The 17,005-nt window shown below is 38.8% G+C and overlaps 1 protein-coding gene across 4 annotated transcripts in view; it reads right to left on the bottom strand.

Moving 5' to 3' along the window:
- ankrd50l (ankyrin repeat domain 50-like) overlaps positions 1 to 17,005 on the bottom strand; it is a 34,779-nt gene that overhangs the window by 8,742 nt on the left and 9,032 nt on the right. For 2 of the 4 annotated variants that reach the window (XM_073473434.1, XM_073473436.1), the window contains one exon: positions 9,268 to 10,069. In XM_073473434.1, coding sequence (XP_073329535.1) covers positions 9,268 to 9,749 — 482 coding nt within the window. In that variant the 5' untranslated portion in view covers positions 9,750 to 10,069. Of the gene's footprint in view, positions 1 to 9,267; positions 10,070 to 17,005 lie in introns of those variants that run through there. The other 2 variants (XM_073473435.1, XM_073473437.1) reach the window with 2 other exon arrangements.

Raw genomic sequence — 17,005 nt, 5'->3', positions numbered from 1 at the left:
AAACAAAAACAAAACAAAATTCTAATTTGACAACTGAACTGAACATGCTAAAGAAGGACATAAATAGACTAAACAAACATTAGCAAAAATAAAATTTAAAAAAATAAAGCAAACATCTAGAATAATCAAACAAAAAATATTATTTGTTGTTAGCAAAAATAATAACCAAAACTAACAACATATAGCTCTTCTTTACTCAGAACACTGAGTAACATCAAGGCAAATACGAAACTGTGATTATGGAACAAAAATGGCAAATATTTTATCTTCTATGGCGATTCAGTACATGGCAAATCCTCAATCACACTGCAAATGTCCTTAAAAGAGCACCGTCAGCACCCACACCCCGCTGTGATCCGATGGTCACTCAGGTTATTTGAACTTCTGAAATATCCAGAAGTACACGCACACACTCACTCACTCACACACACGCACACACACACATGAAAATAAGTTCATGACCTGTAGTTTATGCACCCCTGAGAGTAAACAGTCTAAGATGTGGCAGGGAAAAATGGATGATTTATTATTCATAGCACTAATAAGATTTATTGTGTTAAACTCGTAGACTTTTTCCTACCTCTCCGAACATTTGCTGAAACATGTATTGTAAGTTACAATTGTGTTGTCTTCTTCTGAACTTAAAAAACAACGCCCACTCCAGTGACGACACATGTGGCTCTTGTCTACATTGCGTGGCTCTACACAGGTGCAGCAGCTCTACGTCATGAACGTGGCAACAGCATTGTTGTTGTTCTTCTTCTCTGTGATTATTGGTGGCTGGCAAACCGACTTTAAAAGGGGCATACTGCCACATACTGTGTGTAAAGGCTGTACTTGTTAAGTCAACTAAAGCAATTTGGCTTTCTATTATTGGTTCTATTCATCAGAGCTGTTGGAGCATGAAAACTTCTTGATGAACGTGCAAGTTCTACGAGTGAAGAGAACAAAATTGATGGTACCAGATGGATACTGTGCTGTGGCTGCAGTAAAATATGCCTGAGCCAAAGACAAAAAAATACTTAACCCAGGATGCAACGATGGTGACCCTGCATTAAAGTGTCAAGGTGAACTTGTTTTGCAAGTGGGGAGGCAAGGCCTGGCATCAAAATTGCTAAATCCCCACAAAAGAAAAGGTCAACGCTGCTGGTGTGCTTATGTTTGAGCTAGCAACTTACACACTGAAATGACAAGTTACTCTAATACTAACCAGGTGCTACTGGTACAGAGGTTTCCTGTAGCGACAGGGATTTTTAAAACAGTAACACACAGATAATGCAAAGGAAGAGAATGTAGACTAAAATAGGTGCCCAATGGATGGTTTATACCAGCAGTCTACATCTGCTGAGTCAAACTAAGTGGATCCTGACCATATCTTTTAGCATTAACAACCATAGCCTATTAGAAAAAACTTGAGTGTTTCTTAACCTTTTTCTAAAGAGACCAAGTAAAGAAAAATCTTTATGTAACATTTTAATCTTCCTGCTTGTTATTCAACCTGTTTGTTATGTTATGCAGCAGGTAGCCTGTCGGGGAGATGGAGCTACTCGTAGTTGAAGCACTGGGGACCAGTGCGCTCACTTTAAAAGCCCCACCTCTCATGGCCATGGGGCTCTCTGCTCTACTCTTCACTTCTCCCTCCGCCAGCACACATTTGTTTGTTTTTCAGCCATCCAACATCCTTTGCACATACCACATCTTACACTCATTCACACACACCCTCACCACTGACTTTACTGATCAAACACATCCAATCTTATTCTCAGTTACTTCTATGTTATGATACTTTGCTAAATAAATTATTTATTTGTTTGCCTTCAGCTGCGTCTCCCTTGTTTTTGTCACAGCTTTAGAGCCGGGTTTGACAATAGGTGTTTCCATCAGTTTCCGCTGTACTTTGTGCTTAGTGCTACTTAGCAAATGTTAGCATGCTAACACACAAAATTAAGATAGTGAAAATGGAAAACATTATACCTGTTTTACATCAGCAGGTTAGTTTTCTTGTATTGAGGTTAGCATACTGATGTTAGCATTTAGCTCAAAACACCACTTCCTTCGTACAGCCTCACAGAGTTGCTAGCATGGCTGTAGAATTTTGTGTTTCTTAAATTCCATTAATCTTGTTTGCTACTTTAAAAAAAAATTTGAATGTCCGCCCTTCTGACTTAATTTTCCTGATTTTATTCTTTGTTTTCCTTTTCTATATTGGAGCTGTGTGTCCAATACTCTTTAGGTCTCTAGGACTGCCAGGGCATCAACGTTAAAGGCTGGTGAACTAAAAAAATATGAGGGACGACAATGGAAATAATTATTGATCTATCCCTGGAAATGTTTGAAATGCTGTCATTAAAACAAATGAACCTATACACACTACTGTGCCTACAGCAGCATACTGAACTCCCATTGATAAAAATTCTGAAACCACTTAAGCTGAAAGTCAACAACAACAACAACAACAAGCTTAGTAAATTTATTTTTGTACCAGGTCTGGTTTAATTCTGTTAGAGAACTACACATACAGACAGGGGTCTTATTGTTTAGGTGACAAACAGTGATTCACCTGTGACAACAGTCTGGTATCTGTTATGAATGGGTCACACGGAGGCTGAACTCGAGTCAATTATCCTGTGTTTGTTTGTGTCTGCTGCTAACAGTGTTAATGTCTATGTTTATGACTGACCAGAAGGTCCAGTGACCTTAGTCACAAAACAGGTTTTCTTGAAACCTGATTTTAAGAAAACCTGAATAACGTTAAATCTTTTAAATTTTTTGCATCTTTTCAGCCTCAAAATGATGTCTGTGGGATTCTGCATGTGTTCCCAATGCCTAATAATAGCAAAATCAAGCATAATTTCCAATCTTGTTAAAAGCAGAATATTCTCCTAACAGGAAGTAAACAGCTCCAGCAGTATTAATAAAACCCCAGGAAGAGGAAGTCATTCAACAAGTAAACACATCCATTATGCCAAAAATTAATGAGAATTTTTGTTAACTCTGGCTTATACAGAAGCTTGGCAAATTAACCAAGCAAGCAGCAGGATCGAAAACTGAACACATTGAAGTCAACAACAGAATATCAGTCTCAGGACTAACCCTAGGGGGTGGGGTGTGAAACATCACAGAAATCCATCATCCATACTGATTAGACTTTATTTTATTAAATTCATTAAATTGTGCATGTGCACGAAACACATAAATAAATACATTTATCTTCATATGTTGGACATTTTAATTAGTGTCACTTATTAGGAGGTGCTGCATTATTTATTGGTGATAGCATGTATTTTAATTCAGGGTGTAACCCAGGAAATTATTTAGCAGAGGTTGTAAGACACCCACATCCTTGCTACACAGCACTTTCTGTGTGAAATAGCTCATATAAAACCTCTAGCTCATAGCCTTGACTTATTTTATTGCTCATAACCCGTAATTAAAAGCAAGGGTTGCAACAAGTTTATCACACATCTGTGTGCTTAAGTCATCAAAAAGCGACACTCCCTCAATGGGCAAACGTTCAGCTCTGTTGGGGAAGAAGTGTAATGAGCTTTTTATTGCTGCTTGAGGTTTTACGCTCCATTAAACCCATATAGACCTGGACACAGGTCTGTGCTGACCTTTGACCTTGTGCTTTAACTGGACCTATCGAGGGGAGCGTGTCCATATCAAACCTCTAATCATTAGGAGGTCATTTCAGAGCCAAACATATTAGTCCTGTACTGAAATAATTTCTCTGGCTTTCTGACATTCTCACAGACGACAATTCAAGTGGACCTCTCAGGCCATCAGCTGGTGGTTTTTTGATTTAAGCTAGAATAACATGCAGATGTGGTGAAGGAGTTTTTGGCTATTAGGGTCTGTTTAAAGTAAACTGAAAACTATGTTTTTCAGCTTTTTAATAAGTCACTGTACTTTAATGTGTATGTGTCTGTAGTTTGTGTTTGCTGGTTTCTTTATCGCTATTCAGTGTTGCTGCATGCATTTTAATATAAACCATGTAATGAAATGTATGGTTTAATACAATACATGATAAGAGAGTTGAGAAGCAAAGATCTGGTATCAATCTTGCGTCCTGAGTGATTCGATCATGAGTAGACAGCTCTAAGTACAGGTGTGAATGCCCCCCAGATGCATTAACGATGCATTTGAGGTCCGAACACTCTGACCACATTCAGAGGTGGTTTGGGCCGCATTCTTTTAAGGGTGTGTGGGCACATGTGTCCTGGGCCACACTGAAGAACTGCATACTCAACAGACGTCCTCTGCGAAACAACAAGAACTTTACTACATGTTTGGGCTCTCTTACCTAGCTAATGTTAGCAGCAGATGCTGTGAACACACTGTCCGTTTCATCATCTAAATAGCAAACGCAGTATTTCCAGACTCCCAAACTGTGCAAATTTTGAGAGATGTTGAGTGAGGAGAACTGTGAAGGGCAATCTTTGACAATTTAGTTGTTTCTTTCCATGTAAAAAGTGTAATTTTGTCACAGCACCACTGTACCAGCCTGTCTGCTTCTGTGTCCAAAGTTCATCTTACCTACCAACAATTAGCAGCTGTTTGAACACATCGTTTCATCTGATTACACCATTTACACTACATTTATGAACTAACACAATATTGTATTGACAGTAAACAGGTCAAATTTTTACAAATGTAACATTACAAAATACATACAAAACAGTAACCAATATAGTCCTTATATACTTTTTTCGTGGCCTGTAGAGAAAGTCTCCAGGCACGCTTAGAAATCACTCAATTCTGTGAGTTAAGCAAGACATATGCAACATGCAACTAATTCTTAGTGATTTCGGCCATCTTGAAAATTTGGCAAATGCTATACATGAAGTTCTTTCTTTGGTGCAAAAAACTTTGTGTTCGTTTGTCTCAGTGATGTATGGGTTTTTATTTATTTATTCATTTTATTTGTCAGGGACAGTGCATATTGATGAACATTGCTGTAAATATGCCAGAATTAGCCAAGAGGCTAGTTTTCATCTGTTGTCCCTGGCCAGATGTAAAGTGGCATCCTAAAATCAAGGCGCAGGTTTAAGACAACAGTTTCAGTATAAAACATAAGATGAAAGTAGGACAAAGACATAAACAACAATAAAAGCAGGACAAATACATTAGCAACAACAGAGCAGGGACAGACAATAGCAGCATACATAAGCAGGCACACATATGACATGTACAATGCAGCAATTTTGCAAGACAGACAAACAAATCACACAAGAGCAATCACAAGCAGACTAATCTTAGGAACAAGACAACAATGACTCTGATCTATGTGGAGTAGCAGAGCAGTTAAGCATCATACACATTATCTCTATTTGACTAATGCTGACAGATTTGATTGCCAATCAGCCATTTTTTTTAACTGTTTAGAGAACAACCTATAGGTGGTGACTTCTCTGATATGAACATGAACATTTAAAGCAGGGAAGTGAGATCCAATCACAACTGGCCAGTCAAGATGCATGCTGAGGTGCATGTTAATGCCCAGCGTGAAATGACAGACTTAAAGCTGTCCACTTGTGATCGGATCACAAAGGACGGAGAGTAATACCAGGCTTGCCTCATAGCCTCATAGATTTGCTGCCTTTCATTTTAACCTTATTGCAAAACTTCTCTGGTAGCATCAGTTAACACTACATTGTTAACTGATGTGCATGACTTAATTTATTCAAGTTTCTATTCAGAGCCTCATTCAGACTAAAGAAAGTGCCCTGGCCAAGATAGACAGCGATAATAATGAGCTATGACTACTGATAGAAAAAAGCATAAAAAAGGTATAGATATAAAAAAAAGAATATATCTCAATTAAACATCCAACTCCAACAGTTTGTAGTTTAAAAGCAAAGTGATCCAACCACATTACATGATGAAATATTAGCATTTATTCAAAACTACTACTTCATCCATCTGCTGATTCTGAACTGTCAAGCAGCTATTTGAATATGCAATGCAATTATAATATTCATATACAGTACTTAAATATGAAAGGACATTTAATAACCATGGTAGCATATATTTGCTTATCAGCATGTGAGTGTGATGATCTGTCAGAAACTGAAAAGCAGTTTAAAAAGCAGTTCATTATGCTTGTTTCCTACTCTGTGTATTTTTGCAACTCAATAATCTATTTTTGTACTCAATAAAAAGAAGCAAAATGCACAACACAGCATCTGTTAACTTGACAAGATCACAATACACCTATCTTTCCTATTCTATGTTCTCTTGAGTTCTTTGAGACATCAGAGAGGATATAGTGGAAAGAACTCGTCAGTACATGACTCGTGTTTACTTCTCTTAATATGCTTGAACTGAGCCGTTGGTTCTCAATCTGGAGGTTGGGATTACCAAGGAGGTTGCAAGTTATTATTCCTGGGGTGGCCCGATGAAAAAATAAAATGACATTATTTTAAACTTGGGAATAGCTTTTACATTACATTGCCTAGGGTAGCAGTGATAAAATGTGCTTTAAAATAGGGGTTGTGAACACCAACCTGATTTTTCTGGGGGGTTGCGACTTGAAAAGGCTGAGAGACACTGTACTATGCTAATGTGGACTTAAAAGCAAAGATCAAGTGAACCAAAGTAGAGGTTTTAAACCAAGCTTAAAAGGTGGACTACGCAACTTTTTTAAAGGCCTATGAGCAGATCGAGCTCTTGATATAAGGAATAACAGCCATATGATTACATTTGTGTTTATAAACATTAGAGCAAAACAGCTTGTATTCTAAGTTATGGTGGGGTGAGATGTCCTACAGTACAGTATAGTACAGGACTATATGACCAAAACTGTTACTAAAGTTACACAATGCATGTTTAAACATATCAAACAATTAACACATCTAGTTGTTTCAGTAGCTATGTTTTAAAATCACAGAAAGAGACCAACTTTGTTAACTTTAAATCCAACTGTTGAAGGATTCAGGCAGAAGGAGCAGCACCACATAAAAGTTCAGTGAGGAGTTAATGACTTGCTGACTATAGATGGCTATCAACTGGTTCAGGGCATACGTCTCATGTGTGGCTCTTTCGCTGCCAATTCCAGCCCATATTTCATCAGTTTGTCAACGGCTGCTCTCACATGGCAATGTTTCGCCTGCAGCCACTTTCTCTCACATGAGTTACAAACACAAACAGCGGCTGGCTATGAGCCAGTCTGAGGGGAATGTGGAATCCAGCTCTGCACTTAACACCAGTAAGTAACAGCAGTAAGCAAACACAGGAGGAATGTAAAAGGACTCAGACGCATCGCAGAGTAAACACAGAGAGAGAGTGAAAAAGTCCTGGAGAGAGAGGTGACCTGTCAGACTGGAGCAGAAATGGTCACTGTGTACTGGAGGCATTTTTAGCACCTCCTTGTTCTTTTTTCCCTCTGTGAAAGGATGTTGTGTCGTAAAATAACACAGTAGCATTCATTAACACTGGAGGCCCATTGTGTGTGCAGTGAATGGCCAGCATTATGAAAGGAGACATAAATATAAGAGGGAGAATAGCTGCTGCCATCTTTTTCCTGATAGTCGTGGCCTATCTTTGCTGCAATGATAGCCACATGGATTTTTACAGGCTTTGAAACTCTTTCTATCTGTTGATAGTTTAAACACCTTTTTTTTTAATTAAACCTCTATTTAGGAAGAAATATAGCAGCCTTAAAGCTTTCATGGATCTTTTTCTGCTTTTTAAGCAGAAACTTATGTTGAGCCATTTAGACACCATTTGGCTGTTTATAACACTTTGTTACTGATATAGGTGCTAGGCATTAATAATGCTGTGAAGAAAAAAGTACCTCAAAAGATTACTATTATTTATTATTTTCAGATAATAATTCATATCATTGTCGATAAATCACCTAAAATTCAGTATCATTGTGTGTCAACTTCCAGTGGAATTATATCGTGATATCACAATTTTATGTTAGCATTCTAAAAAATATGGCAAACTTAAAAACGATAGAGGGCAATCATAGAGTTTGTCAGCCCATTGGTGTGGTTTTCTAATTTTCAAACCGACATGATGAAGATCTAAGTGGGATCGAAAAAGTCTTTATTTACCTTCTGTAGCATGGAGTAATTGCACGCGAATTACCCTCTTTTCAACAAAAAATAGATGGAGGATGGGTGTTAGCCACGAAAAGACCCCATTAACTTTTGCCGCAGATCCGGATAAAAGGACGGAACCAGGAATTTTTTTCTCACTTTGTTTAACATTGTGTGATAGAGCATTTTTCAATATCTTCGTTTATTTCTCAGGGAATAATACATTGACCTTGATGAAAAAAAGATATACTTAGATGGCTGGTTTCTATGAGTGATTACAATTTGATGTGGATCCTAGATCTGGTGAGCTTAAATTATGGTTAAGCAGTTATCGTGGTTTACAATTCAGAGTGCAGGGCTGTCGAGTTTGACACTGGATTAGGCTTGAGTCAATTAAAGGGGACTGTTGGGCCTTGTCGGAGGTATGTGCTCTACTGAGTGCAATTCCAGTTTTATATTGTCATATTCTTAAGTACGATATGGAAGCTTTCGGAAATAATTCAAATATAGACAATTCATTAACTGTTTATGGATAAAATAGCCTGACAGAAGTATGTGTTTTTTGTTACTCTATCAAATTATATACCTAAAAAATCAATGTATCACACAATAATGTAGTGCACAACTGTTGCACTGTCACATGGCAGTCCTGCTTGTTGATTTGCAACAGTTGCAACAGAAGTGTAGAAATAGACTACAAATCAAATTCAAGTTACAGAGGACAAAATGGCTCATTATTGTGTCTGTGATCTCAAATCAAAGCTTGTCTGGTTGACAGTAGTCCAGATTAAATACTCATGACCGAGCTCACCATGTCTAAAATAGCTACAAACATCAACCGTTTCTGGTCAACCAAATTTCAAAACTGACTATTTGCAAAGCAGAGGGAACTTATTGCACAGGTTTTCACCGTATTTTCACCTGTGCTTTAATTCTGACTTAATCTGATAAACCCCTTGTTTGCCTGCTGACACATGCTGAATGTTATTTTGTTCAGCTGCTCCTGCTTTCATGTGAAATATCACCATTCACAGTGTGTGACACCACACATAAATTTTGCATTGTTGAGCTGGGAATGAGCCATGCTCTGAACATGCACGCACATGCCGAGAGACAACCGTCTCAGATCCAGCATGTGACTTGTCTGTTACCCTCCCCCCAAAAGGTTGAGATTGACATCCTTGAATTAATGAGTAAAAACTAAGATAAATGTGATACAAACCTCTTGAAGGTGTCATCAGGGGCTCTTTGACAGGTGACAGGCTCCAAAGCAGAGGATACAGATGGTCTGTTGAGGATCTCTGCATATCCAGGAGGGAGGAGAGGTGAGGCCCTCAGCTGCTCCACCAGGCCCAGGACAAACCTCCACAGCACTGTACTCCTCTGGTCTTCTCTCTGGCAGAAGTGGGAGGCCAGGCAGCGTTGTGCCAGCCTGACTGCCAGGCCTGCCTTCGAGGTGGGCCACACCACCTCTGTGCACAGGGCAGTCTTCCCAGCGCCAGGGCCCCCTGTCACCAGCAGCCCTGCCGGCTGTCCTGGCATGGAGCGGGCATCCAGGCTGCGCCGCAGCTTATCCAGGGCCCATTCCCGACAGTAGAAACACCGGCCCTGGAGCAAGCTGCAGCTGTTGTTAAATCCACTGCTACTCATTTGTTCCTTGGGGTCTGACATCCGGGCAACAACCCAGTGCTCTGAACTCCACATCCCATACTCCTCCAGTGATACCTTTAGGTTGAGCTGCAGCTGGTGACACCTCTGGGATTGTGACAGCTTGGGTCAATGACTAGGTGCTTCAGTTTCTGAAAGTGTTGCATCAGGTAATTGTTATCAGTGGCTGTCCTTCCCTGTAGGTCTTCAGGTGAAAGGATGAAGAGAAGAGGAGGTGGAGAAAGGTTAAATTGGCTAATGGTTCACCTCATTCAGATTTGTCATTGTTTTTCTTGTTGATTGGTCAGGAACGCCAAAGCAGAGAAGAGGATCCATGGTCACCACCATTCATCATGCTTCTCCTGGAGGACGTGGAGCTGTTCAGTCAGACAATCAGGAAGAGGGAAGAGGAATGAGTCAAGAGAGGAACTGACAGCATGTTTTCACAGGTATAATGACACAGTATCTCACCCCTCCCCTGACTGAGTCGTCCTCCGTCTTCCAATTACAGCTACAGTCTTTCCTCCTCTCAGTTTTGGTCCCCCTTCTCTCTGAATTTTAAGCATAGATCCCAAACTGTACTTTTAGCATGAAATTCCCTTTTGCTTTCTCACGCCTTCAGCTCTTTACAACCCTCCGGTCATACCTCACATCTCCATCTGTCTACATCACTCCCTCATACTCTGGTTTTTCTTGTTTTGTTTTTTGTCCCTCCCTCTCGCATGTCAAGACATGCTCAGGAGGGGAGGGAGAGAGGACAGGGGAGGGGAGGAGAGAGGGGAGAGGGAAGACTTGTGTGGCTGTGAACAATTTTACAGCTGACAGGTAGGAGGGGTTACCTGAGGTCAGGGTTCAGTCACAGGGCAACACTACACGTCAGGCGTTTTACGTGATACGTCCATGAAAAGCCGCATTGTGATAATGTATACTTTTTTTTAACTTTTTGATTTCATGAGATGCTTTTGTCACCACAGCATGACCCTTCAAATTAATATAATTACATTAGATCATTCATGTTAAGTTGAGAGCTCAATCAACTGGTCTATGATTTAATCAACAAAGGAATTAAATGAAACATTTTGGACAATTAAAAAATATATTCTGTGGTTTCAGCTTCTGAAAAGGATTTACTGCTTTTCTCCGTTTTATATAATTATAAATAGAACATATCTAAGTGGTGGGCTATTTTGTCAGAACAAGCTATTTAAAAACATAATCTTCTCATCTCGCTATTTTCCCAATATCAGTTTTGGTGATTCGGTCAGATTGACGATAAAATAAATTAATTTGTGTGGTACTTTGGCTCTGATGAACATCCTCTCTCACAATGTCCTACATATCCTTGTCACAGAGCAATATCTGATTTGTTACACATTACAATCAATAGCCTATAAATACTGAGTAATCTGAATCTGCAAAGTAACTAGCAAGTAAATATATCAAATAAATGTAGTGGAGAGTAAGTATAAAGTAGCAGAAAAAAGAAATATTCAAGTAAAATAATAAAAAATTGTACTTGAGAACAGTAATTCAGTAAATTATACTTCCATCAGTTTGTTCGAAATTTTTAAATGAATATCAGACCAAAATATCGGTACTCAGTCTCCATGATTTCTGTTAGTCAGTATCAGTTTTGGCCCCCGAAAAAGCCAGATTGGTCTACCCCTAATTTAGGCCACAAAAATACTTGGTTAGGTTTCCGAAAAGATTATACTTAAAATAATTATGTTAAAATAATTACGTTCAGTCTCAAAACTTCCATAAGCAACGTAACTCACGTTTTTTAAGTGACACAAGTACATAAATGAGGTTACCTTGTTTATGCTACTGCACTTGACACGCTGGGAGTGAGAAAGGGCTTACAATCTACATCTGGAATGTCATTTTTAGAGCTGCTGTAAGCATCATTGTTTTAGCCAACTTCCTGGCCATTTTGCAGTAAGCAATCCTGTCCCTCCTCTTCACGTCATCACGCGAATGCAGAGCAGTAATCAGCAGGCGCAGGGTACATCTCATTTCTCTTATTTGTCTTTTTCTTGTTTGAAGCAGAGGGGGTTACTGTCTGCCGTTTTGCAGGCTGTCCCAAAGCTCTGATTTGTGCTCAGAGGAGTGCAGATTGAGGGCTGAGGAGCAAGGACACACAAGAGCAAACCTAAACGGTTGTCTTTTTACCGGTCGACACACCCCCTTAGTTATTGACTGGACGCTGCAGTGGATCAGACTGATCTGATACATCACAACATGACTGGAGTTTCATACTGGAGTGAAGACAGGTAACAGATTAAACTCAAGTGTGTCACCATCAACTTTTATATTTTGTTTGTTTGCTGGTTTACCAGCGAGTTAAAATGTGTCAGCCTGACTGTAGGAGAACAAAAGGACCACAAACAACTTTCTACATTTATTACAAACATTTTTCTTTTCATGGTTTGTTTTAAACACATGAGGCTGATCATTCCTGAGCATCTGGTTTCATATGCTACATCATTTCAGTTTTCCCTGAAACATTTAGCCTGAAAATAGTTTCTAGTGTTCAAAAGACACCATAGTTCTGATTTATTAAATGATGATTTCACAATCAGAATATCAATAAATACAGAGGCAAATGATTAATAAATAATATAAACCTATTCTGCCAGTTGAAATGGTTCCTGGCCTCTGAGCAGCACACAGCACACAGCGTAATTACAGACTGCAGCTTGTTCTTCATTCGCAGGTCTTTGTTAAACAGGTAACAGAGAGAAAATCATAGAACATTGTTTAAGATTATGGGTTCACAATGTTATATTATGTTATGGGTTCAGCTGCTAGAGTTTCTCCAGAGATTAGCCTTTGAAAAAAAGTGATCATCCAGCAAAACTGTTTGCTGTCCGCTTTAAATATATTTAAACTTGTAAAAAGCACAGGATTGGTTATAATCTAGGAAACAGACAGCAAGTAAAATCATGCAGTCATGAGGATAACTGCAAAAGAAATAATATCTTTATTTTAACCCACCCATAAATCAAGTTAATCATGTTTCTAAGTGTGGGCCTAAACTAAATTCCCTTTAACTTTAATCATGTAATCTTTACTGACACTATAAACTGCAAAGACACACAAATGATTTTAACACGGTAGTGATGTGCGGCTCACAGGTATATCCATGGAAAGAAAATACGTGGATTGGCCTGTCCAGGTCATAAAAATAAACATTGTGATTCATATCAGATGGGCACATCTCATTAATGAGGAAAACATTACATTACCTGCACTATAAGAAACGTCTCTCTGTTAACAGAGCTGTGCGTAATTAGGCACAACGGACATCAGTTTAACTTTATTGATTATTTAAATCTCTCAAAAATAATTAGTTCTGTGTTACTATTTAAAAAAGTATATGATGGCATTTTTTGCAAGGGGCTGTGTGCAGTCACAAATTCATCAAAAATCTCAACAGCTATTAAGCAGACTGATAGCTGATCCAGCTGTGATTGGCTGTCAGCCGTCATCAGAAATGGACACCACTTCACATGACGCTTCAGAGGAAAGGAGGTCTCATTCCTCTGAAAAAATATTTTCTTGTCTCCTCTCCCCTCACATGGTCTCCTTAGGCTTCTCCATGAATCCTTGGTGGGAGGGACTAAGACACAAGGAAAAGACGCAAGTGATGGAAACAGGGACGCAATTAATAAAAATGTGGATGTACCCATAGCATCAAACAGGAGGTTCCTACTCTCTACACATTAACAAGCAGGAAGGAACACCTCTATAAGGAGTTCCCTCCTTATGGAGGTGGATAAAGTGGGCAGGGGGGAGGAGAGACATGGGTTACTGACCAAATACACTGTTAACATACAGTGTATTCTCAACTTTTCTCACAACTGTTCTTCTTACTATTACATTATTGCATCTTTTACACTCCCACCATTTAATGAAAAATTGAAATCTTCAATCTGATGAATAGCCAACTGAGCCACATTAATGTCACTGTGCTGTGTTTTGTAAAGAGGAAATGATACTCCACAACTGATAACTGGTTCTCCAATTTGTCACACCACCAACCACATTTTTCCCCACTGTATAATCAGCTGTGATTAACTGTGAGCAATTTCGAAATTACGAAGCATTACTAACTTAAAGCTGGGGTTGTTAATTCTGTTCAGAAGCATTTTTTATTATATTTGTAGAAAATCTCTTAACATCCAGACAGCAATCAAAATATAAAACGCTTTGGGGGAAAAACCAGCCATGGTAGCTGAGACAGGTAGTAAGCTGCTTTGTTTTGGTTGGGGGAAATGTATTATTAATCTGCATTATGTAGTCAACGTAGCCAACGGTGGCTCCCTATTTTGCTTTTGTATTTATTAGCCCAACACTAACATCGTTGGCATCTGCAGCTTGTAGCTAACGGTTTACATGTAAATTACCGTTTACACGCGGGCCGACGTGTACACATACTGTGGATCTAATCCATATAGCAGTGTTCACACATGCACTGCTACCCTGGGCTGTTTGGACATTAGCCAGACGAGCTGTATGTGAGAGGTGGACTTATTATTGTGTGCTACATGTGTGAAAGGCCAAGTCCACTGTTCAGAGGGAAGATTGCATACATCTGTGAATATGGTTTGCATTGTCGTTGTAAGCAGATGTTGTTAGATGGTATTTATGTGATGTTCATTCATATAGACTTTGAACTAGACGTTTTACAAATGTGCTGAGGTTGCCTATTCTGTGTTCTATAGTTATGAGAGGGACGCATAAACTTCCACACCTTCGAAGCGTCAGTTCACAGCAGAACCATGCCCTGCTGTTTCCACTATTTCTAGCAACATGGATCAGACCGCTGTTATTCATGTAATATGTATCTTTGATGGATACACTTCATAGATACATGTGTACTTCTTTCATATCAAGTTGGTTTGCTCAATGTGCATTATTGTGTTCCTTAGTAGGGATACAATACAAAAAGGAATGGCATCATTTCATTAGCTGCACCAGGAAAATGCTTCAAGTACTGGTCCATAACACGTAACATACATCACATGTTGGCCTACCGCTTGAGACTATTACATATTAGTAAGACATTTTTTGAGAAAGTAGAGTTTGCATTTCAATTCATAATCTGAGTCTCAGCTGACCACAGTAGAATGTGGGAACACTGACCATAATTGCTGCACACAATGCACCTACCAGCCCCTTCTAATAATCACTTGCCACCCATCACATAAGCTTCCCAGGAGTCTAACCCCAGACTTCTATTTTTTACGTTTTTTACATAGTAACAGTCCTGTGTTGTCTTTTAGAACATAAATTAATTTTTTATGCCCCATAAACACATTCAGATGTAACTTTATGTCCTGTAAAAACATCGGAATGTACCTTTATGTCCTGTAAATACGTTCAGTTCTCCATCCTTATCCAGTTTTCTGTAATTATTATAATTTTTGCAGAAATGACATTTCAGTCACAGGAGTTGATGACTTGGACAGGTAAAGTTGTAAAGTAATCTGAAAGTTTCACTAAACCGGAAGTCCCTTCTCTTACACCAGGTACTCAAAGATGTTCAACAAAAAATCCAGAATGTAGAGCTGGTACACACTACTGTCAAAATGCGTAGTAAAAATAATAAAAATGTGAAACTATGTAAATTACTCTGAAAGTGACATTTTGCTAACCCCCCCAAAAAGTAAAATTGGTAAATATGAAATGACTGTAAATGATACAATTCTGATGTGACAGAGGCTATTTCTGGTTGATGTCAGGAATATTTGTCATTGCATAAAATGCATCCAAAGTTGTTGTGTTATAATAAATTGAAAGTAACTTCAAGGTCCTTGAAAAGCTGTATTTACTGTCAGATAAGTAATTGTGCTATTCTTTCTACAGGACAATCACTGCCAAAACAGTAGAGGATTGAGACAGCACCGCCATCAGCAGCCTAACCTGTTGGCTAACACTGATCTGTGTTTATAATCAGTCAAGAAACCTCTGGATGTCCTTCCTGTATATAGTTGTTTATGCTAATTGTACTGTATATTGTCGAAATGATAAAAGGTATACTATTTTTGTTGTGTTATTTATTTACCTGTGTTCCCGAAAATTCAATAAACAAAAGTCTTACCTAATTCAGTTGTTATTATTAGTGCATCATGTAAAGTGTAAGAACTGTGATGGTTTGGTGTTTATGCTGGAAGTGTAAAGAAAAGGCATTTATCATTTTCAAGACTTTATTCAAACAAGTTAGAGATAATGCAAAACAAGGAGTAAATACAGCACACAACAAACAACAAATAAATAGGTGTCAGGCAGAGTTCCAGCATTTATTATGTGTGATGTGATTGCTCCAAATGTAGTCCTTGAATTCTGGCCTGTAAATCAATAGATGAGCAACATGATTAGATATTTTTATGGAGCAGAGCTCGACTGTCCTCAGCATACTGTCAACATATACACTTTCAGTGGTGAATACTTCCTGGACAAAACTGTACAGATGTCCCAGTTTATACAAAAAAAATGTCATTTCATCTATTCATGCTTTTGACTTGAAGTACCAGCCCTTTCACTTTCTTTACATTTTTCTATTTACTGTGTTTACTGTTATGCACCAAAACACAAATTCAAATTGTGCAAAGCTAATTGGCAAAAAATGTGATTCTGATTAGGGCGCTTGTGTGTCCAAGTTACATGCCTGGTCAATATACCATACAAACACGTAGTAAACAAGTAGTTTAGTAGGTGGCGTTTATTAGAAAAAAAACACAAGTAATGTTCTGCTTTAGATACCTGCTCATGTGCAATCCTTTGAGCTTGAATATCTACTCGACGTATGTCATCTTTTCTGAGAACATCTGCTCCTTGACCTGTTGCCCTCCCACGTCCACGGCCCTCTGCCTCTACTCCCTCGGACACTGCTGGTTGTCCTCCTGTCGTCCTCTCTGACGTGATGATGTGCTTCGCTCTGGTGTAGCAAAACTCTAACATGCAAAACATCGTATTATCATGAGTCCAATACAATGTTCATGTTCGTCTGTGAATCACTGAGGGAAACAAAAATAAACATGTTTCAGGCCCACCACTAATCTTGATGTTTTAGCTTTGCCATATCTAACGTTACCATAGCCAGCTGCTGCTAGCTAACCAACAGTGAGTTACAACATCAAAATACACTTTCAAAGCAATTTCTGAATGCTAACAAAGCTAGCTCGACAGCTATCAGTACTAGTAATGGCTATGTTTGTTGTTTACGTTCAATATGATAATATTAGGTGTTAACTTACAGGTGAATGAGACATGAGGTAGTTACTTGTAGTTAGATGTTGCGATGAAAA

This window comes from Pagrus major, chromosome 9, assembly GCF_040436345.1.
Source record: "Pagrus major chromosome 9, Pma_NU_1.0".
Taxonomy (NCBI): domain Eukaryota; kingdom Metazoa; phylum Chordata; class Actinopteri; order Spariformes; family Sparidae; genus Pagrus; species Pagrus major.
This window is presented reverse-complemented; position numbering and strand designations above follow the sequence as displayed.